This window comes from Babylonia areolata, chromosome 1, assembly GCF_041734735.1.
Source record: "Babylonia areolata isolate BAREFJ2019XMU chromosome 1, ASM4173473v1, whole genome shotgun sequence".
Taxonomy (NCBI): domain Eukaryota; kingdom Metazoa; phylum Mollusca; class Gastropoda; order Neogastropoda; family Buccinidae; genus Babylonia; species Babylonia areolata.
The window spans coordinates 99,384,168-99,408,895 of record NC_134876.1 but is presented as its reverse complement, the minus strand read 5'-3'; the positions used below and the strand labels follow the sequence as shown (position 1 = coordinate 99,408,895).

General features: G+C 39.4%; 1 protein-coding gene across 1 annotated transcript in view; it reads right to left on the bottom strand.

Annotated features, from left to right (window-relative positions):
* Positions 1-15,755: 15,755 nt before the first annotated feature.
* LOC143294573 (uncharacterized) overlaps positions 15,756-24,728 on the bottom strand; it is a 22,383-nt gene continuing 13,410 nt past the window's right edge. The window contains exons 3-5 of the mRNA XM_076605950.1: positions 21,953-22,014; positions 18,363-18,531; positions 15,756-16,518 (exon numbers count right to left, since the gene is read on the bottom strand). Of these exons, the coding sequence (XP_076462065.1) occupies positions 16,196-16,518; positions 18,363-18,531; positions 21,953-22,014 (554 nt within the window). The 3' untranslated portion in view covers positions 15,756-16,195. The remainder of the gene's footprint in view (positions 16,519-18,362; positions 18,532-21,952; positions 22,015-24,728) is intronic.

The following is a 24,728-nucleotide window of genomic DNA, read 5'->3' as shown; positions in this document are numbered from 1 at the left end:
AACACTGTCACCCCTCAAGCACATAACAGAACTTTTGGTAACACTGTCACCCCTCAAGCACAGAACAGAACTTTTGGTAACACTGTCACCCCTCAAGCACAGCACAGAACTGTTGGTTGTGTGTGTAACATTGTCACCCCTCAAGCACAGCACAGAACTGTTGGTTGTGTGTGTAACACTGTCACCCTTCAAGCACAGCACAGAACCGTTGGTAACACTGTCACCCCTCAAGCACAGCACAGAACCGTTGGTAACACTGTCACCCCTCAAGCACAGCACAGAACCGTTGGTAACACTGTCACCCCTCAAGCACAGCACAGAACCGTTGGTAACACTGTCACCCCTCAAGCACAGTACAGTACCGTTGGTTGTGTGTGTAACACTGTCACCCTTCAAGCACAGCACAAAACCGTTGGTAACACTGTCACCCCTCAAGCACAGTACAGTACCGTTGGTTGTGTGTGTAACACTGTCACCCTTCAAGCACAGCACAAAACCGTTGGTAACACTGTCACCCCTCAAGCACAGCACAGTACCGTTGGTAACACTGTCACCCCTCAAGCACAGCACAGAACCGTTGGTAACACTGTCACCCCTCAAGCACAGTACAGTACCGTTGGTAACACTGTCACCCCTCAAGCACAGCACAGAACTGTTGGTAATGTGTGTAACACTGTCACCCCTCAAGCACAGAACAGAACCGTTGGCAACACTGTCACCCCTCAAGCACAGCACAGAACTGTTGGTAACACTGTCACCCCTCAAGCACAGCACAGTACCATTGGTTGTGTGTGTAACACTGTCACCCCTCAAGCACAGAACAGAACTGTTGGTAACACTGTCACCCCTCAAGCCCAGCACAGTACCATTGGTTGTGTGTGTAACACTGTCACCCCTCAAGCACAGCACAGAACTGTTGGTAACACTGTCACCCCTCAAGCACAGCACAGAACCGTTGGTAACACTGTCACCCCTCAAGCACAGCACAGAACTGTTGGTAACACTGTCACCCCTCAAGCACAGCACAGAACCGTTGGCAACACTAATAGTTTTATTCCTCAGCAGCAATTATGGCAACAACGACAGCCAACAGCGATAACCATGGTGCCAGCCACTATGACCACAACTTCCACTGCTGCTGCTGTTGCCGCACAACCACAGCACATTTGTTTCGGCTGTGGAATACTGAACGCCGAAAGAATCCCTATCCCTTCATCTGATCCAGTGCTTCAAGCTTTTAACAGCAACCCCGCCACTTTTACAGACATCAGAATGCACCTTTTAAGATTGTTAGGACGAGAACTATTTGGAACACCCCCTCAGTTCGATTAGCCATAGAGCAATTTTTAGAACGTGGAGTAGCAGAACTCCTCCATCGTTAGGAAAAAAAAATCCCTGCCCCATACACCAGCCAAAAGGACACACAAAAAACGTGGTGATGATTTGTTTTTTGGGTTGTTTTTTTTTTTTAAGCAAATAGGTTTGTCATAGTTTTTTTTCCCACTCCCCCTAGAACTCATCAAAGCAGGGTAAGCACTAAACTTTGTTGTTGTGTTTTGGGGGTTTTGTTTTTTGGGTTAGTTTTGTGTTTTTTTAGGAAAAAGATTCGTCAAGGGTTGTTTTTTTTTCTCCCATCCCCCGAGAACCTCAGCAATTAAAGCAGGGTAACAACTAAACTTTGTTGTTGTAACTTTGTTGTTGTGTTTTTCTTCTTTCTTTATACATGATTGTACACCTCCACACCCCCAGAGACCTGAACAAATGGACAGTGCAGCATCATGTTGTGCAAGGACCTTTTTTTTTCCCCCAAAACATAAACCTGTGTGTGTGTTCTTCTACACTCCAAGAACGAGACAAGTGGACAAGTAGTGCATTATCTCCTGCAAAAAAAAATGTGTCAAGTCCTTTTTTTTTAACATCATACGCTTTTTTTGCTTTTTTTCTTTCTTTTTTTTTTTGGGGGGGGGGGGGGATGTTGCTTGTTTAAAAAATCAATTAAAAAAATTGTATATGTGAGAGAGAGAGAGAGAGAGAGCAACTGTAGAGGGCGGATTATATATATCCAGTGTTTGCAGTATTATATATATAATAAAGATAAAAAGATGATCGGTTAACTGTTTGTATACTGTTTACAATTAATCCCAAAAATAGTAGATTAATTGTCAAATGTTAGTGTCTGTTCATACTTAACTGTGAAGACCACACCTACGCGCAGCCACTGAGAAATAACATGGACAGCCGTGTCTGTGTTTACAACGACTGACAGCAAAACCTTTCGCCATCTATAAACCAGACGAAGCCACCTTCAACCCGTCTGACGTCTGTTTTTTGGTGGGAGAACAACAAGGAGAAGCTGCTGGTTGCAGACCGGCAGAACGATTGCATTCATGTCGTGGATATTCCAGGATGGCGAGGCCCGCTTTGAGCTCTACCTGGCTGCGGGAGACGGCATGGTGGTTCGGCCCACAGCCCTGAACGTGGGCAACCAGGGTCGTGTTTTGATAGGCTGCGAGAACGGAAGCATTTTCAGGTGCGAGCCAGAGGAGACTGAGTCTTCAGATGATGAAACAACAGTTGAGGACAACGGAGACTCGGAGGAAAGTATCATGTCACCTATGATCACGGAGTCAGTTGCCATTAGTGATGGGTACAGCTCGGCCGACAATTAAATATGGATTTTTGGGTCCTACATATTTTTACTTTTTTGTTGTTGTTGTTGTTGTAAAACTTGGGGGGAAAAGATAAGCGTTTTCAGTGCCTAATTATTTTGAACTGCAGTGAAGCGCCTGTTTTTTTGTTTTTGTTTTTTTTTTTTGTTGTTTTTTCTGTAGTGCAGTGCCAAAGTTTGGCACTCAAGGACACTGATCACCTGTTTTTGTGTAGCAGTTCAGTGACTTATTATACATTGTACATTGTCTGTCTGTTTGTTTTCTGCTGCAGTGCAGTGCCTTATTGTTTTCGTACAGTAGTGCATTGGCACATTGTTTGCAGTGAATTGTGAAAGCATGTGACTTTAGTGAAAAAGAACAGTGTCTGGTAATCTTTGTTCTGTACAAGTACAGTATCTCAGCTTTTGTATTATACTGTAGGTCAGTGCCTGGTTGTTTTCATATTATAGTACAGTGTCTGTTATTGCAGTAGTGTTTGTGATGCAGAACAGTACCTGACTGGTTTGTACAGTAGTACAGTGTCTAATTGTATTGTGCAGTGATACAGCATCTGATTGTACTGTGCTGTTAGTCATTATTGTATTGTGATGTAATACAGCATCTGATTGTACTGTGCTGTTAGTCATTATTGTATTGTGCAGTGATACAGCATCTGATTGTACTGTGCTGTTAATCATTATTGTATTGTGCAGTGATACAGCATCTGATTGTACTGTGCTGTTATTCATTATTGTATTGTGCAGTGATACAGCATCTGATTGTACTGTGCTGTTAGTCGACTATTATTGTATTGTGGTATTGTGCAGTGATACAGCATCTGATTGTACTGTGCTGTTAGTCATTATTGTATTGTGATGTAATACAGCACCTGGTTTGTTGCAGCTGTACTATAAAAGCTTGCATGAAAAAAACCCACCTGAAATAATTTTTTGCCAACATGTTTTGAACCAGTGTTACATTTTCTTCTTCTTCTTTTTCTCAAAGCCTGACTAAGCGCATTGTCTGATTTTTCCGAACGCAGTGACACCTTGAGCAACTGCTACTGATACATTTTCTTCATCTGCCATCCCCATCATATCCTCAGCTTGTTCATTGCTGTTTTTGCCCACTGTTTCCTGTTTCATAGCGCACAGCTCTGCATAATTTTTTTAATGTTTCCATACTGCTAATTGAAAACAACAATCTGAGTATCACCCCAACTTTGGGATTTTTTTTCTTCAGATTTGAATGTATTGTGGCATGACGAGATGTTTGCAACAAAATCCACGACACACACATGCAAGCAGGCCCGAAAGCATGTACACAAGCACACACACATGCAAACACACATTAACACACACACTTAAACAAGTGTACACACACACACACACATTGAAACAGGGCATATTCATGCATTTCTAAAGTGGAACTTGGACTTGAATATGTTTTTCCTAGCTTCTTTTGCTTTTAGCTCCATAGTTTAAATTAATGATGAATATTAACAAATATATCACTGAAATTTCTGACGTGTGTTTTGTGTACAAATTGCTCTGTGTGTGTGTGTGTGTGTGTGTGTGTGTGTGTGTGTGTCCCATGGAGGACATTCTGCTCTTCTGTCTCTCGAAAACTCCACTTGAAACCTTTCTACACGCAAAGTCAGAACAATGTTTTGAAGAAGTAATGACCCAACATCATGCAAACACAGTATATGTGCGAGTCTGTAACAGACATTCTTCTTGTATATATGTTTGTACGAGTACGTGTGAGTGTGTAATAAACAGTATATGTGTGAGTTTGTAATGACATTCTCCATCAGTCCAAAGCCAATCTAAGTCCTATACTTACAAAAAAATAGTAAGTAGATACTGAATAGAAGTACTCGCAATCAAACCAGCAAACAGCTTCTTCTTCTTCTTCTGCGTTCACTCGTATGCACACGAGTTGGCTTTTACGTGTATGACCGTTTTTACCCCACCATGTAGGCAGCCATACTCCGTTTTCGGGGGTGTGCATGCTGGGTATGTTCTTGTTTCCATAACCCACCGAACGCTGACATGGATTACAGGATCTTTAACATGCGTATTTGATCTTCTGCTTGCATATACACACGAAGGGGGTTCAGGCACTAGCAGGTCTGCACATGTGTTGACCTGGGAGATCGCAAAAATCTCCACCCTTTACCCCCCAGGCGCCGTCACCATGATTCGAACCCGGGACCCTCAGATCGAAAGTCCAACGCTTTAACCATTCGGCTATGGCGCCCATCCAGCAAACAGCAATACATGCAGCAGAAGAAACAAAACAAACACATTAAATAAAATAAAAAAACACAACCCTCCCCCCACACCCACAAAATGGGTGATTCTTGAATTCTTCATCTTCAGTCAAATTTCCAATACACACACACACACACACACAGGAACACAGCTGAAATACATCGCACATGACATTTAATAAGACATCGCACATGACATTTAATAAAATCTCTTTCACAGCGTGGCACATGAAAACTGATCATGTAAGTTGTTTGTATCACTAACGTCTTGAGACACACTGCCCTGTGACCTGCACCATATACTGCAGACACAGCGTTAAGTCATGCACCAAAAATGCCTTACATCAGCACCACCATAGATTGGGAGAGTTAGGGTAAGTTGAAAAGTGAGAAAGAGGTTTTGAGAGAGCTAAAGGAGGGAGAGAGAGGAGTGCGGAAAGACAGAGCAAGCACAGTAAAACAAAGATGGAGAACACCAAAAAGAGACATGACTTGAGAGAGAGAGATAGGGCACAGACAGAAAGAGAGAGAATGGGGGGGGGGGGACACAAGACAGCACAGACAAAGAGATAAGCACTACCTCCAGAGCCATCATGAACCAAACTCACCACAACATAGGTTTACGGCACATGGTTGCAGAAACCGAATTTTCCCCAATGTTTCTTTCAGCGGAACACACCTCAGCAAAGTATAATGTGCATAATCATAATCAAGGAAAACAAAATCAGTAAACTCCATCTTCTGTCAAATTTGTCTTCGCATAAGATGCATCCAAGATTTGCTTCAGCATTTTGAATTTTAGAGCATCTTCCTTGAGATTTTAAACTGCCTCGAATGGGACCTTTTTGCAATTTTTCTTTTCAGTCCCAACAAAGTTTTGTGCGATATTGATCTCTCTCCTGTCAGGACGAGAGTAGCAGAACTGGAGTCCAGGATTTGCTGAATACTGGCGAAACATCAAGTCAACTGTTATACCAACAGAAATGGGAGAAAGTGCTCAATATAAAATGGTGAATTTATTTTCTACACATACTGGGAAGTTTCCAAATGTTTAAGGTCCCTCAAAACTTGCCTGAAGCCATTTGTATGGACTTACCATCGTGAATGATTAGATCATGACAATTCATGCAGTATCTGCCATCAAACAAAACTAAAACAGTGATACAACATTAGAAGTGGCTGAGATGAGGAGTGTGGCAAAATGAGGGGGCATGAGGGGAGGACATTTCCTGCTGTCCTTCAAATTAAAGAAAAAAGAAAAAAAGGAAAACCTTTCATTAAAAAAAATAGTGCATGTTATCTTACATTGTCATGAAAAAAAATCTATTCCTCTCTTTCATCCTTGTGTGGTTTTAACCAGAAATCAGCTCTACTGTTTATTTACATTCATGTGATAAACCTTTTGTGGACTCCCAGACCCACAACATAACAAAAACAGACCAAAAACAACAACAACAAAAAACAAACAAACAAACAAACAAAAAACCCAACAGTAAGACATTGCCCATTTCAGTCTGCAATACTATGATCTTCAATGCCTCAATCTCTAGTACCAACCATACCAACAACCATCTTCCTCCCACACAAAGGGAACAAAACTGAAGGAACCATTCACCAATGCAAAGTGCAGTTTAACCAGACGGGCAGACGGAGACGGAGACATGATATCAAGGGATAACCAGCAACAGAGCATTGATACTCGTGAAGAAAACAACCATGACAAACAACAGGGTCACACAGAGAGAGAGAGAGAGAGAGAGAGAGAGGAAAGGTGGAGGGTGAAAATAAGTGAAGTGTGTGTGTGTCTGTGTGTGTGTGTGTGTCTGTGTGTCTGTGTGTGTCTGTGAGTACTGTCTGACAGAGTACGACTGCAATATCAAAAGTGCTGTTATTTTTACAGGATAAAACATTGTCAATACACATAAACAAAATGCTTCCAAATTTCAAAATCCACAACAGCATATAAATAAAAAGCACATGAGTGGCCTCTGGGGCCCACAATAATCAGCTGTTGATCCAAGAACAAAATAAATTAAAACAATGTAGCTGCAACATTGTATAAGAAATATGTACACAGGTCAAAAACAAAGAAAAAAGTACAATAAACAATCTGCATTCCTAAAGCACAAATGACGAAGATATCAATATGGAAAAAAAGAAAAGAAACAAATGCACGAACATGTATTGGCCTGAAGCACACTGAATATGGTCACAGTCACAGTAACTGTGTCTAACATGATAAACAGACCAAAGGAACATATGAGGTTTGAGAGAGAAAGTAAAATATTCAGGGCCTATCTAGCACAGCTATTTCCAGAACGGCTGACACACAAACAGGAAAGAAGCATAAACTGTACAGTCATGTCGTTGTAGAAAACTCAAAAAGCCTTCATTACAATTCAGCTTTCAGACACCGATTCAGATTGATGTACATTATAAAGCACATGAATATGACAATGCTTTTGAAAAATTACCCATATTCCCTAAATGTGCACATGTGTGTGCAAATAACACTCACACACAAACACATTCGCAACACATAAACATACATGTTCTTGTATATTTTTTGTTGTTGATGCAAGAGTAATTTTATATAAAAATACATGATTTTAAAGTTCATGCCAGCAGTAGGAAAACTGCAGCTGTGACACATAATTACTGTTATCACCTTAAAAATGAATGATTTTTTTTTTTTTTTAACCTGTAAACTATAGTCTCCAAAGAAACCGTAGTACTTCATTTGAATCATTTAACAAGAGAGATACTTAGCATTTTGATTCTGTAATAGTTTATCTTTACCCCCTCACCATGCCCCCTCACTAGGTGCAGTTCTACATTCCTTCCTCATTATAAACACACTGAAAAACATCAACAGCAGCAATCTGGAATGCATTTTGCACATATGGAAATTCATATCAAACGATCCAGTCACATTTTTCACAGACCCAAAAAGCACTGATTGCATAAACTTGTTTGTTGGTCATGGACATGGGAAAACTACCATAACCACTGCTAGTATGAAAGCTGTTCAGGAAGACTTGAGGCTGGCAACATTTTTCTTTATAACGTATAATGTGATAGTCAACAAAAGTGAAGTTTACATCTGCAAACAAAGCCTGGCCAACTGACATAACGGTGAATTCAGTGTCCTCATCAGTGCCTCAGCCTTAACATATTGCACTTGGACATATTCTAAAATATGTTAATATGATCAAATGAGTATATTACCACTGCGGTTCTGTCAAGGATGCAAAAAAAATTTGAACAGTTGTTGCATCATACTGGTACATGACAGCTTATGCTGGGTACAAACCGCAACATAGTAACAGGGATGAATTGGTGTGAAACACTGGCCCCAGTCTTCCTCAAAAAATGTTTTGTCTCAACTCCTATCATACTGTCTGTCTCCCATTTATTATGCATATCATTCTGCATTAAGTTACATTAAGGTTTTAAGTAAATGAGTGAGAGAATGAAGTTTATGAATAAGTGAAAAAGAGCACACTGTTTTCTCTTAGTTTCATGCATTTGGATGCCCAATTCTGAGCAGTTCACATCCTCTGGTATTTACACAAATCTGGAGATGGTACGAAAAACATGAAAATGTATTTGCCTATTTATGAAGCATCCAAACTGACTTGGAAAGCACTTGAAAGCAGTCACCTTACTAGTCATCAAGAGAGACTGATCTGTATCATCTGATACCGCAGCCAGCACACAAAATAAACAGGAGCGATGTGCTACAATATCATGTGAAACTCGTGCTTCTCCCTCAAACTTTACTGGTTTGGTTCCATGTGATAATTCAAACACACACATATATACTCTCTCTCTCTCTCTCTCTCTCTCTCACATACGATCAAAGAAGTAAAGAGCAGAAAAAGTTATAAAAACTGTAAAATATATACAATAAGCACTCCTGTTAAACTGAAACAAAAGCTTGTTGACAAAAATTTCTATTATTCTCCAAAATAATGACACAAGAGATCAACTTGAAAAGTGCTTGTGAATATTGTCAGTGACACTCAAGAATGAACAACTGTGAACATCAAATGAGAACTTCATTTGTTATACTAAAACATACTTTTCTCTTTTTTTTTCTCTTTTTTTTCTTTTCTTTTTAAAAAAAAGAATTTGTCAGAATCAAATGAAAAATTTACAAACAATATTCTGAGCAGAAAATCACTGACATATTTCCTTGTTGTGGAAAAATAGTTCTAGCCGATCCAAAAGTCAAGACTAGACAAGAAGCGCCATTTATCACAACAAAAACCAAACAATTCCAAGTCAGGTGCTTTGTGCAAACAGCAATGGAACAATGTAAGCAAAGTGTTGAAGAAAAATCCACCAGGAATATACAAACAATGGCGAATGTTCCCATACAGTACGTAGACAGGGGGTGTTGGGGACTTAGGGGTGGGGGGGTTTATGTGCCTACAAGTCAGGCATCTCTTGTCCACCTGTCACAGCAACACATGAACTGCATTTTTTATGAAAAAAAAGCAAAAAAAACAACAAAAATAACTTACTGTAATCAATATTCTAAGAAAGCAAATTCAGAGTGATTACGGCACAAGGGTAAAGGGTAGGGAAGATAGGCAGGAGGAAGATGTGGGGAGAAGGGGTGTAAATATTAAGACTCAAGACCACAGACTGAAAATGAACTCACTGAATATCTCATCATGGGGAGACAGGGGTGTAAATATGAAGATTCAAGACCACAGATTGAAAATGAACTCACTGAATATCTCATCATGGGGAGAAGGGGTGTAAATATTAAGACTCAAGACCACAGATTGAAAATGAACTCACTGAATATCTCATCATGGGGAGACAGGGGTGTAAATATGAAGATTCAAGACAACAGATTGAAAATGAACTCACTGAATATCTCATCATGGGGAGAAGGGGTGTAAATATTGACTCAAGACCACAGACTGAAAATGAACTCACTGAATATCTCATCATGGGGAGAAGGGGTGTAAATATTGACTCAAGAGCACAGATTGAAAATGAACTCACTGAATATCTCATCATGGGGAGAAGGGGTGTAAATATTGACTCAAGACCACAGATTGAAAATGAACTCACTGAATATCTCATCATGGGGAGAAGGGGTGTAAATATTGACTCAAGACCACAGACTGAAAATGAACTCACTGAATATCTCATCATGGGGAGAAGGGGTGTAAATATTAAGACTCAAGACCACAGATTGAAAATGAACTCACTGAATATCTCATCATGGGGAGACAGGGGAGGGTTGGGTGAGAGAGTTCCGTGTTTCTGGTCACATCATGCGTCCAGATAACACATACTGAGCACATTTCATTGAAGCAATGTAGAGACTACACGCAACATGCCAACCTCTTACAGTGATTGAATGAGTGATTCTGGAATCTGATCTAACTAGCCACATACACACAGTGGGTTTGTACCCCATTTTTAATCCAACACTAACTGATGCCTCAGAGATGGAAGACACTGTCACAGCAAGCTATACTGAGACAGTTTTGATACAACAGTTCTCCACCAGAGAGGGAGAGGGAGGGAGGGTCTGCCTGATGTGCTCACTGTTATTTTTCAACTGAAACTTGATAACTATACCGTTAATCACAGACCACACAAAACGTAGAACTGAATCAATATATCACCATACTTCCTTCTTCTTTTTTTTTTGTTACAATAAATAATTCAAACATAAAAATAGGCTAGTTTCTGTTTGTTTGTTTTTCAAAAAGCAAATTGAACATATCAACCTACTGATTTCATTCTTGTTTTCACAATAAACATATAAAACAGAACATTTTATAATATAATAACAACATACTTGTTACTTATCTTTTTTCACACAATAAATACATCAAAAGTGACATTAAATAATACTCATCAACAAATGAATAAAATCACAAGCAGGAAAGGTTGCTCTATTCTGTGGTTGTAACACTGACAGTGAAAATCTGCCCAGGTGTGTGCGTCAGGGTTCCTGCAGATGTGACCAAACAGAAATTCTATACTTTTTCCAGACCTGACAGGTAAAATCTTCCACACCCAATGCTGAGCCAAGCTGAATTAACAAAGAGAAAAAAAAAGTGTCCCTAACACCACTGACAAAAGAGATCGACAGATATCCCAACATTCACGTAGAATTTCCAATACTTTTTGTTTGTTCTTTTTTTTCTTCTTCTTTTTTCTGTGCATTAAGCTCTTTGTTGAATGGTACTGGTCAAAGGTTTTATCTAAATTCCCAGACTTTTCAGACTTTGAAAAGCAGAATACATTGGTCCAAGGCTTTTTCAGCCCTTGAAATTGTTCTCTCATTTTCCCCAAGACTTTTCTGTGACTGTACAAACCCTTGGGTGTGACGCTCATGGCAGGCCATATTCTCATGTCAACCTGCTGCCTTCTCTCAGACTTAAACCATGCAGCTGATCATGCTTTGTTTGTAGTATGCTTCCATTTCATAGCAAACATTGGGCAACTGTTATCCAACTTCATATGACAACACATACACACAGCACTTGTCAAACCGTACATGTTATTTTCTTTTCATCTCAATGAAGTCACAAGGACAAAATTATTTTGCTTGACAAATCACAGATACTATTACAATAATTAGGCAAAAACTTCCAATGGCAGTCCCTCAGAATTGTTCTGCAGTCAGTACAACACAGATTAAAAACAAAAAAGACCTCACAGTAGACATAAGAACATTGTCTGTATATACATATCTACACTGAATATCTAGAAGAAGAAAAAAAATCTCAACAATGCCATTCCTAAACTATGAACAGAATGCTACTAGCACTGTGTTTTAAGCTGGTTCTAACTTTCTTCACTGGTTCTTTTATTATGTATGTGTGTGTGTGTGCAGGGGCCCCCAACCGCAGTGTACAACTCAAAGGGCAATGAACTTGAAAGATTTTTCATACGGACAAAGCAACAAAAGAATGCACATTTCACAAATTCCAAACAAGACACAAATGTAATGCTGAAACATAAATTCAAATTTCAAAAACATATCTTAGTTTTTGTAATTCAGTAACTGTAACGACATGCTACAGACAAAGGCGTGGCAAGCCATGATGGTTTTTGAGACATCCGAATCAATATCATTCTTTCCTCTGTGTGTGTGTGTGTGTGTGTGTGTGTGCACAGGTGTGTCTGTGTCAGCTATATATTTAATGGGCAAACTGATTCTGTGCTAATAGTGAAATTCACTCACATTAGCAGCGGGCGCAATAGCTGAGTGGTTAAAGCGTTGGACTTTCAATCTGAGGGTCCCGGGTTCGAATCTCGGTAACAACGCCTGGTGGGTAAAGGGTGGAGATTTTTCCGATCTCCCAGGTCAACATATGTGCACACCTGCTAGTGCCTGATCCCCCTTCGTGTGTATACGCATGCAGAAAATCAAATACGTACGTTAAAGATCCTGTAATCCATGTCAGTGTTCGGTGGGTTATGAAGACACGAAAATACCCAGCATGCATGAACCACGACAGAGTCATCGGCAAGTCGATGTTGCTCGTGTAACGGAAAGAAGAAGAAGAAGAAGAACACTCCTTGGACCATTCTCTCTCCCCCCACTCCTCCCCTCCCCATCCCCCCATCCCCTAAATAGATGTCATGAGTGCGTCCCGGCACTACTTTTTGAGTGTTGATATTCTACCTGTGTGAAGTATGCAAACTTTTATTTTGGAAGTCCCCTGAAGTCAAGAAAAGGGATGTCCACCTTTGTAAGCTATTTTTATGCATGCAGTTTTTCAGAAAGATAAAGAAATCATGCAAATGAGAGAATAAAACTTGTGTCAAAAGAACATGGTTACTTACATACAGATACAGATTATGATTACATATTCCTTCACAATGTTGTTCAACTTTCTTGCAAGCAGTTTAACTAGCCATACTACAATGATATGCAAGCTAACTGATATGCGATTCTTAAATTTCACCCTTCTCCTCCATCTAAAAATGTCCAACATCCAGTGCTTTCTCTTTACTGTTAGGAACGAATGGTTTGATTGCTCAGACAAAATTTGCGAACCCCACCCCCCTCTCCCCCACCCCCCAAAACCCAGCCTCATCCACAGCAACAGATATTCACATGGAATGGCGTTCATATTTACAGGAGGCAGAACACATTTCCTGTTCTTCTTCTGCAAGTCACTGCTTCTGGATTTTGTTGCTGTTGCTGCTGTTTTCACAGTTTCTGTTCTGTTTTCAATATTTCTTTGTTCTGTACATAACTATTACTTAAGTTCCACAAGACCATAATTTCTATCAAGCTATCATTTGTGTTGGGATATATGTGACACTGAAATTCAATCATAATTTCAATCAAGCATAATTTACACTTAGATAAACGTGACACTGAAGTTCTACCATATAATTTCAATGAAGCTATAATTTGCATTTGGAAATAACCGACATGAAGCTATAATTTGCATTTGGATATAACTGACATTTAAGTGTTACCATATCAGTCTCTCCCAGTTTAAATGGAAAACTCCTGATTTTCTGCTGGCAGAATCAAATATCTTTTCAATACTCGCCCAACATATATAACAAGTAATATTTCCTCTTTTCAGAATGCTCTTAAAAGCTATCTGAAGAAAGGAAATTTGTCACAAGAGCATTGTGTCAAAGATATGCATGGGAATATTTTCATCATCTGTGTCAACAATGTATGATCTGAAAATAGAAGATCACAATCACATTAATACATGTGTAAATAAATCAAATAAGAATCTGAATTTCTGCATACAAGACAAAAGCAAACAAAACCCACTTAAAACAACTATGCAGTAACTTTTTTTTTATTAAAAAAAAAAGAAAAGAATTGTTAAGTGTGATCACCTGTCGTGTATTAAAAAAAAAACCCCAACAAACTCCCATATAGTCCATATTTTGACATTTCAAATAAACGCATTTTCTTTTTTCATATATACACAATGCCTGCTATTCCAACCCCTTGTCACATCAGCACCATCTGGTACTCACCCTCCACTGACACCACATCACTGACACCACATCACTGACACCACCACATCACTGACACCACATCACTGACTCCACAAAAACTACTCTTTTTTCCTCCACTGAAATCAAAACTTATCACGTCAACCATAAATCTGCAAATTATTTTCAGTTTCTTTCAAATAAAAACAACTTTCCATCTTTTTCAGAAAGTCAGCTATTTAGTCCTGTTTTTAAGATCAGAAAAAGTGAGTATTTTCAAACTTAGCCCCAGATCCTTCTAAAATAAGACTTTCAATTCTGTCTGTGGGCTGTTTGTCTTGTCTGTCATAACTTCTGTTTGACTCTTTCTATGGTTTTCTTCCTCTGCAAATACGAGACACATTTGCACAGTTTAAATAACAATCATACACTCTTTTTTCTTCTTCTTTTTTTTTTTTTTAATAATGTAGCTTCATCAGTTTTCTGTTCTTTGTTTTGTGATATTTGCAACACACTGAGTGACTCCATTCTTCAAAAATAGATTAAAAATCTTCTATGTTTACGAATCACGAGCATACATATGTACGTGTATGTTCTTTTTCCAGACTTCCGTCGGAATTTTGGTCTGATTCTTTTCCAATGTCAAAGTTTTGGCTGTGACCACATTTGTGAGGAATTACTGCTGATTTAGCAGTTAAGTTTTTCTTTCTTCAGTCTCTTAAGTGTAAAAACTACTATGACTTGACTGGCCAGGTCAATCATTAACAAAAACAAAACAAAGGCAAGAGTTTCCAATTCTGATTTTGAGTTTTTAAGGACATTGGTTTCATTTCTAATGTTCTCCTCCCTGCAAGCACTGAAACAAACATTCTCAAAAACACAACACCATGAAACAGTTAGATCTATGTTTGTACAACACAAAATACAACCAATCATATGACATGTTGTCACTCTGAGCAATACAATGAAACTGACATTTCAGAACCTTGCTGTAACACACAAGAGCTAGAAAATACTCTACTCACAAACACAATAAAAGTAAAGAGCTTTCAATTCAATGAAGGACAAGGTTTTGAGGATTGAGTGAAAACATCTGGAGACCAGTCTATACAAACAAATAGAAAATCATCAAGGATACAAAACTGAATGTCCCGATTCACTAAACACCCAACAGGTAGTCAGCACACAAATGCCCACTGCTAGCATCAGCATCCATGATAAAAGTCATAATTCATGTTTTGTGCACAGCAAGGAATGGCAAGTAACATGTTTCATCGTAAAGATGTTTTTAAAAATCTGACAATGATTAAATAATGTTTCTTCTAAACACATTTTCACTGAAATCGTACCATATTTAGTCATATCATAAACTGGCACAATGTTTTCATTGTGCTCATAACGCACTAATTTTGACCAAACGACAGAGAATCAAGTTCCAAAATCTACTGTTAAATGCAGCTGAATGGAAGAGAGAAAAATTAAATACCAGCTTTATGTTTTTACAGTCATGAAACTTGAATTCAATAAGATCAATCATTTTCAGTATCGGTTCTTTCTGGTTACATCAGAAAACTGTTACAAACAAATAAGCTCATAATTTGTCAGTTCAATTACCCTGTTATTTCTCAGCCTGTGCAAGAGAAAATGGAGTCTTATCATCACAATAACAAACACTGCTTAATTATGTACAGCAAACCACATTCTTAAAAAAAAAAAACGAAACAAAAACAAAACAAAACAAAACAAAAAACAAAAAAAAACAACAACTGTTCAGTGTGCCTGCACAACCCCTACACCTGAAGCAATAAATTACTACTGGAGCCACAATTTTAGTAACTGTTCCCAATGCCTTCCCATTCACCCCCACCCCACCCCTCACTCCCTCCCCCATTCAATGTAAAATGATATGCATGTAAAACAAATAAAATGAATTATGATTCCAAATGTACTAAATCCTTTCAAAGTCAGCTGTCATTTGAAAACGTCCACAAGGCAAACAAGGAAAAACCAAATTTGTTTTTTCTTAATACACATGAAAATCATTATGTCAAAGGTATTTAGAATTATTTTTCTTCTTAAATAAGACATAAAAAATAATGACATCCAAGATATTTCTTCATAATAAATACAGAATCCAAAGAGCTTTTTTAAAATTCTTTTGGAAAAGATAATAATCCATCATGAATCTTTCAAAAAAATTCCAATTTTTTTTTCTTTAGTTTCCGATCATGCCTTCAGCTCTGACCCTCGCAGGACACACCATCCACATCATCATGCGAGTAACACTACGACACAACGCCACCCGTCCAGACGGTCAGTCTTCGTCCAGAGTCTCCACATAGTACTGCTTTTCCAGCAAGTAGCCCTTCACTTTCTGGGGCACGGGCAGAAAGTCAATGTGGTCTCGCCGCACGCGGCGAAGGACCAGAAACCGACACATGTGCTGAAGTGAGGGGACCCGGAAGAAGCGGGAGATGGGGTAGAGGAGCTGGATGGGCAGAGGGGGGGAGCCCGGCCCGGCAGGGCGAAGGAAGTACAGGAAGCGCCCGTTCTTGGAATTCTCCACGGTCTGCTCGATGAACTGGCAGATCTGGGCCTTGCCGTGGGAGTCTGGCTGCGACCAGAAGCTGAAGAGCCCTGAAACGGTGAAAAACACTCATGATTACACAGCCCTGAAACAGTGAAAAACACTCATGATTACACAGCCCTGAAACAGTGAAAAACACTCATGATTACACACCCCTGAAACAGTGAAAAACACTCATGATTATACAGCACTGAAACAGTGAAAAACACTCATGCTTACATAGCCCTGAAATGGTGAAAAACACTCATGATCACACAGCCCTGAAACAGTGAAAAACACTCATGATTACACAGCTCTGTAACAGTGAAAAACACTCATGATTACACAGCCCTGAAACAGTGAAAAACACTCATGATTACACAGCCCTGAAACAGTGAAAAACACTCATGATTATACAGCGCTGAAACAGTGAAAAACACTCATTACACAGCACTGAAACAGTGAAAAACACTCATGATTACACAGCCCTGAAACAGTGAAAAATACTCATGACTACACACCCTTGAAGCAGTGAAAAACACTCATGATTACACAGCCCTGAAACAGTGAAAAACACTCATGATTACACAGCCCTGAAACAGTGAAAAACACTCATGATTACACAGCCCTGAAACAAAAATAATGATTACAAAGTCTTAAAACAATGAAAAACAGTCACAGTTATGAAATTATGAAACAGCAAAAAGCAACCGCAATTATACAGTCCCAAAACAGTGAAAAGCACTTGTGATTACTGTCCCAAAACTGAAAAGCACACACACACACACACACACACACACACACACACACACTCATGCAGGCACACAAACACACACAAACTTGTTTCCTCTAAAGTTTTAGAATTTTCCTCTGAAACTTCCCCGAGTTTTCTGACAGTACCATGGTACAGACTTCTGCCTCCAACTGAAATTCGTGTATTCTTTAAAATTTAATTTTATTATTTTTTAATTAAAAACTGCTCATATCAATTCATAACAATGTGTGTGTGTGTGTGTGTGTGTGTGTGTGTGTGTGTGTGTGTGTTTTGATATTTGATAGTTTCTTCTTGTTTCTATCCCAGTGTGTTTGTGTATAGTTGACACTGTGAATCCACACACAAGCTGAGTGTGGAAATGTTTACGCACCCTATATACACCAAGCTGAGTCTTTCATTCATAACAAGCAGCCATACAACCCAACTCCAGGTTTCCCATGAACATTGCATTGTACTGTATTACTTATTTTTGTCACATCCGATTTCTCTGTGTGAAATTCAGTCTGCACTCCCCAAGGAGAGTGCGTCACTACACTGACAGCGACACCTATTTTGTACTTTTTTCTGCCTTCAATTTTATTTCTATCCCTATCGAAGTGTATTTTTCTACACAATTTTGCCAGGGAAAACCCTTTAGTTGTTGTGGTGGTTCTTTTATGAGCACTAAGTGGAGTGATGGCCTAGAGGTAACGCGTCCGCCTAGGAAGCGAGAGAATCTGAGCGCGCTGGTTCGAATCACGGTTCAGTTGCCGATGTTTTCCTCCCCCTCCACTAGACCTTGAGTGGTGGTCTGGACGCTAGTCATTCGGATGAGACGATAAACCGAGGTCCCGTTTGCAGCATGCACTTAGCGCACGTAAAAGAACCCACGGCAACAAAAGGGTTGTTCCTGGCAAAATTCTGTAGAAAAATCCACATCGATAGGAAAAACAAATAAAACAGCATGCAGGAAAAAATACCAAAAAAATGGGTGGCGCTGTAGTGTAGCGACGCGCTCTCCCTGGGGAGAGCAGCCCGAATTTCACACAGAGAAATCTGTTGTGATAAAAAGAAATACAAATACAAATACTGTACACGGAACCTCAGTTTATCGCCTCATTCGACTGACAGTACTTGTTGATGACCCTGTCGCCTGCCCACCTTTGTGGTGCTCGATACGGGTGTGGTGGACCTGCCCCATGGACTTGAAGGACAGGGACAGGATGTAGTTCTCGTTGGAGGAGTCGCGCACCAGGAAGGAGCCGTCCCGCTTGTCAATCAGCTTGCTCTCTGCCTCTTCATAGCTCAGCGGCCCCCAGTACCAGCCACACTGACAACACAGCAACACACACACTGCACTGACAGACCACTCAGCAATCAACAACAACAAAATGGTTTGGTTTTGGTTTTGTCACCAGGTGTTCAATTTTCTTCTTTTTTTTTTAATGGTACAGTAATCTAATCAATGACAAAAAATATCAACAGTGTTTTAAAGAAATAATTCACAAAAAAGATAACAACAAAAAAAGCAATACCACAACAGAAAGAACAAAAATTCGAACTATCATCTAATCTGAAAAAAAAACATATGTAAATATAAAAAAAAATGGGGAAAAAACAAAGAAAACCCAACAACAGCAGACCAGATAATCAAATAACCATCCAACACTTTTACAGACAATTACATGTACATGTACCAGAATAAAACAAACATCAGGAAATGGAATGTGTATTGCAAACATAAGTGAGGACAGCCTCCCTTGGTAAATAATATTTGTCACATAAGTTGATAAAATTCACAACAGAAAGTGAGATACAGAGGTCAACTGAATTAAAGTATGATAAGCTAACCAATTTGCTTTTAAGTTGTGGATGTTCCAAGCTACTTTGCATTCTGTTGATTTTATGTCTTAAGAAAAAAACCTTTTTCGACAGGCATGCAACTTTGGAATGCATTTTTCAAATTTACATCTGTAAAATGTACATTTTGGAGTATTCCTATTAGTAATTCAAACAACGTGCTCTGTATTCGTATCTTCTCCCATTCCAGATCATACAACACAACAAATATCAGTTACCCTTACATGTTTGCAGGCCACACTTTCTTTTTTTTTCACTTTTAATAATATTAATCAACATCTCAGAACTTTGCCAGATACAAGAGTTACTGCAACATTACATGTTTGATGCCATCCATTCAGAGATAACAATCAGTGTTATTGCTTCCATACATAAATCACAATCAGTGTTATTGCTTCCATACAGAAATCACAATCAGTGTTATTGCTTCCATATAGAAATCAAAATCAGTGTTATTGCTTCCATATAGAGATCACAATCACTGTTACTGCTTCCATACAGAAATCAAAATCAGTGTTATTGCTTCCATGCAGAAATCGCAATTAGTGTTATTGCTTCCATATAGAAATCATAATCACTGTTATTGCTTCCATACAGAAATCAAAATCAGTGTTATTGCTTCCATGCAGAAATCAAAATCAGTGTTATTGCTTCCATATAGAAATCACACAATCACTGTTATTGCTTCCATACAGAAATCAAAATCAGTGTTATTGCTTCCTTGCAGAAATCGCAATTAGTGTTATTGCTTCCATATAGAAATCAAAATCAGTGTTACTGCTTCCATACAGAAATCAAAATCAGTGTTATTGCTTCCATGCAGAAATCACAATTAGTGTTATTGCTTCCATATAGAAATCACAATCACTGTTATTGCTTCCATATAGAAATCAAAATCAGTGTTATTGCTTCCATGCAGAAATCACAATTAGTGTTATTGCTTCCATATAGAAATCATAATCACTGTTATTGCTTCCATACAGAAATCAAAATCAGTGTTATTGCTTCCATGCAGAAATCAAAATCAGTGTTACTGCTTCCATACAGAAATCAAAATCAGTGTTATTGCTTCCATACATAAATCACAATCAGTGTTACTGCTTCCATACAGAAATCAAAATCAGTGTTATTGCTTCCATACATAAATCACAATCAGTGTTACTGCTTCCATACAGAAATCAAAATCAGTGTTATTGCTTCCATGCAGAAATCAAAATCAGTGTTATTGCTTCCATATAGAGATCACAATCACTGTTATTGCTTCCATACAGAAATCAAAATCAGTGTTATTGCTTCCATGCAGAAATCGCAATTAGTGTTATTGCTTCCATATAGAAATCATAATCACTGTTATTGCTTCCATACAGAAATCAAAATCAGTGTTATTGCTTCCATGCAGAAATCAAAATCAGTGTTATTGCTTCCATATAGAAATCACACAATCACTGTTATTGCTTCCATACAGAAATCAAAATCAGTGTTATTGCTTCCTTGCAGAAATCGCAATTAGTGTTATTGCTTCCATATAGAAATCAAAATCAGTGTTACTGCTTCCATACAGAAATCAAAATCAGTGTTATTGCTTCCATGCAGAAATCACAATTAGTGTTATTGCTTCCATATAGAAATCACAATCACTGTTATTGCTTCCATATAGAAATCAAAATCAGTGTTATTGCTTCCATGCAGAAATCACAATTAGTGTTATTGCTTCCATATAGAAATCATAATCACTGTTATTGCTTCCATACAGAAATCAAAATCAGTGTTATTGCTTCCATGCAGAAATCAAAATCAGTGTTATTGCTTCCATATAGAAATCACAATCACTGTTATTGTTTCCATATAGAAATCAAAATCAGTGTTATTGCTTACATGCAGAAATCACAATGAGTGTTATTGCTTCCATGAAGAAATCACAATTAGTGTTATTGTTTCCATATAGAAATCAAAATCAGTGTTAATGCTTCCATACAGAAATCACAATGAGTGTTATTGCTTCCATATAGAAATCACAATCAGTGTCATTGTTTCCATATAGAAGTCAAAATCAGTGTTATTTACAATTCCTATTTCTTTCCAAACAACTTCAATTCCAGGAATCTGAGATAAATCTATAAACAAAGCAACTGTTCTATTTAGGTGTGAGATAGGTGGAAAGGAATAATGGATATCATCACCGAACAATGCCAACCAATTTCTCAAAGCAGTTAGTTGGACACATTGCACAGTGAAATCCAATGACAATTTCCTGGTACTGTGACTGTGAAAAGATAACAAAGTTGATAACTGATACAGCTGACAGTGACTGTGTGTGTGGAGAAAATGGGATGGGCATCATGAATGTATAATAATAGGGCTAAGTTACATATAAATGGCAAAGAAGGCATCCATACGGCATAAATTGTATTTATAATAATACGGCTCATATATAAATTATATACTGCCTGCATGGTTAAAATGTTTATAAGCTTGTTCCTTTTTACTAAATTCATCAACTGAAAGGATAACGTTCTGCAAACAAAATCATTTATGCTTCATTCTTAACAGGAAATTTTATTATTATTTAAAAGCATGAGGTTTTATTAAGCTGAGGCCAAAACATAAAACCATAAAGCATTTCTAAGGCAGTGACAATCAAGTGAGTAGACTGAAGATAAAAATAAAAGAGTTGGAAGAGGGGAATTTTGAGAAAACAGGAAGTGGAAAGAGTGTCAGTCTCTGTGTATTTTCCTCAATTTCTATGAGAGAGATAGGGTGGTGGGAGAAAAGAGAGAGAACAAGTGAGTGAGAAAGAGAGAGAATGAAAGAACACGCTTGATAAAGTTTAAAATAAACCATTTTCACAACACTGCCAATGCACACAACACAAAATAAGCAGTTGCACTTACGTCTTTCAGCTGCTTCATGCTCTCTAAAAAATCTCTGTGTGAACGAGCAGCTGGAACAGAACCTGTGGGACAGAAGAAAACACCTTGAAGGAAAACAAGCAGAATGACACTAAGTCAAACAACTTTCCTGTGAAAAGCAAACCTGTACACTGAACAAAAAAAACAAACAAACAAAAAAAAAAAACATTACAGGGGCGTTTTTAAGGCCTTGCCAGCAGACGGAATTTGTCTTCAAGGTAATAGCATCCACATCTGCTTTTACTCTTTTCCATTCACAAGTTCTGTGCTTTGTCTTGTGTATTGCCTTAACAGACACAGCTCACGCCATGGTCTCATTCACAAGCAGCGACATTTTCTGGACGCTGGAAATTGAACCGAATGTTTTCACACCCAACTTGAGCTCAGAACTGGTCAGTTTCATTTTCCACTTGACTGGCATTACTCTGTTCAACTTCAGCTATAAAATGCACATGGTCTCATGCAGGAGAGACTTGGTCAGAGACAGTGGATGGAGAGAATGAGAGAGAGGGAGAGAGAGAGAGAGGAAGAGAGAGAAAGACTAAAGGACAGGGGGCAGGCGGACACACATGCACACCCACACATGTATACACACACGCATACGCACACACGCGCACGCGCACACACACACACACCACAGATAAAAACATCTTTAAACTATACCCACACACTCAGTCAAACATGAGGAGAGAAAGAGTGAATGGAAGTTTCAGCTTATGATTCAATGAGGCAGCCAAGCATGCAGACTGATCCATACACACAATACCATATCTCCTTTGTGTATGCAGTGGAAGGGAGAGACTGAAACAGAGAGATGGGCAGACTTAGGAAGACAAAAGGAGATTTCAGTGCAGCTTAGTTCAGTTACTGAAGGAGGGGTCACTGTGTTCGGACAAATATATACACTACATCACATCTGCTAAACAGATGCCTGACCAGCAGTATAACTCAACTCACTTAGTCAGGCCTTGAGGGAAATAAAAATAAAACAAAATAAGATGAAATAAATTAGGATTAATAAATAAATAAGTCAAACAAATAAATAAATGAATGAATAAAAATAAACTAATGAGATAAATAAATTTATAATCATTTATCTTAAAACAACTGCGACATAGAGAGACAAACCCAGAAAGACAGACGGGGAAAGGACAGTGATCCATTTTAACACGACACTTAAAGTTCACGGTCACATCACTCAATATTTTTGTTTTAAATAACAAATCACAGGGAACCAGCCAACCAACCTCTGCTGGATGCACCACCACCACCACCACCACCACCACCTCTGCAAGGTGGAACACCAACAGAAGCACTACAACGAACACCTCTCCCATGTTGTTGTTCACCACAAACTCTGCCTCTACCGGCAGCAGAACCAGCGTCTGACACAGTCCTGCACAATAACCTGACCCTGGTGGTGGTGGTGGTAGGAATGTCCTTCGGAACGGCAACACCCTTGTTCTTGGTGCCTTGTTGTGTGTGGTGAGTGGACCCGCAGAACACAGACTTGCATGATGACGAAACACCGTGCTGCTTCTGTGGTGGTGCGGAGACAGAGGACGAGGTGTGGGGACTGAAGCACAAGCGGTGGAGGTGCGGGTGGGGGTCGTGGTGGATGTCCTGGTCCACTCTGGGAGGGGAGGACGACAACGGCAACAGAGGCAGAGGCCTCCGTCCCCAACCCATCTCCTCGCGGGACAACAACAACTACTGCAGCAAGAAACAACAGACTAAGCCGCACTAAACTAAACCGGGGAAACGCGGAGTACAGGAGTACCGTGTCACCACAACACACTCTGCTGCCAGCCAAACATCATTCCTCTATATGTGTGTGCGCGTGTCTGTGCATGTGTCTGTCTGCAAGCCGCTCCCTCCCCCCTTTCTCCCACAACAAGCTGCCTGCACTCCTCACTACCAGAACAAGACAGGAATCTGGTTCCCATTTCCTTATAATCAGCTCACAGCAGCCGGAAGTCTTCAGCCTGTCACGGGGTGTGTGTGTGTGTGTGTGTGTGTTGGAAGGGGCAGGGGGGGAAGGGGGGGAGGGTCGAGGAAAAAGGGATGGGTGGTATTGGAGTGAACGCCAGTAACAGAGAAACGAGTCATGAATGGTGGGGTTGGCGGATGGGTGGAGAGCTGGGTGGAGGAGGAGAGCTGGGGAAAGGAGTGGAGGAGAGTAGAGGGGGTGTCCCAGCATGAATGAATGGGGATGAGTGGGGAGGGGGATGGGGCTGGGGGTGGGGATCTGCTCCTGAGTGCCAGTCATGTTTTGATGCTGAGGAAGAGAGGCAATGCTGCAACAGCACTTTACAGGGCAACCCTGTGTTAAAGGGATCCCCCCACTCTGCTAATTTGTATTGTATTTCATGGTTTTGTATTGTATTGCATCGCATTGTATTGCATTGTATTACTCTTTTGTCACAACATATTTCTCTCAGTGAAATTTAGGCTCCTCTCCCTAAGGAAAGCATGTCGGCACAGTGAGAGCGCAACCTTTTTTTTCAGCCTGCAAGTGAATTTGTTTTCCTGTCAAAGCAGATATTTTTCTGCAGAATTTTTCCAGGGACAACCCATTTATTGCTGTGCATTCTCTAACATGCACTAAGAGCATGCTGCACATGGGACCTCAGTTTATTGTCTCATCCGAATGACTAGCATTCAGACAACCACTCAAGGTCTAGTGGAGGGTGAGATAATAAAATACTGGCAACTGTGGGATTCAAACCAGTGCGCTCAGATTCTCTCGCTTCCTAGG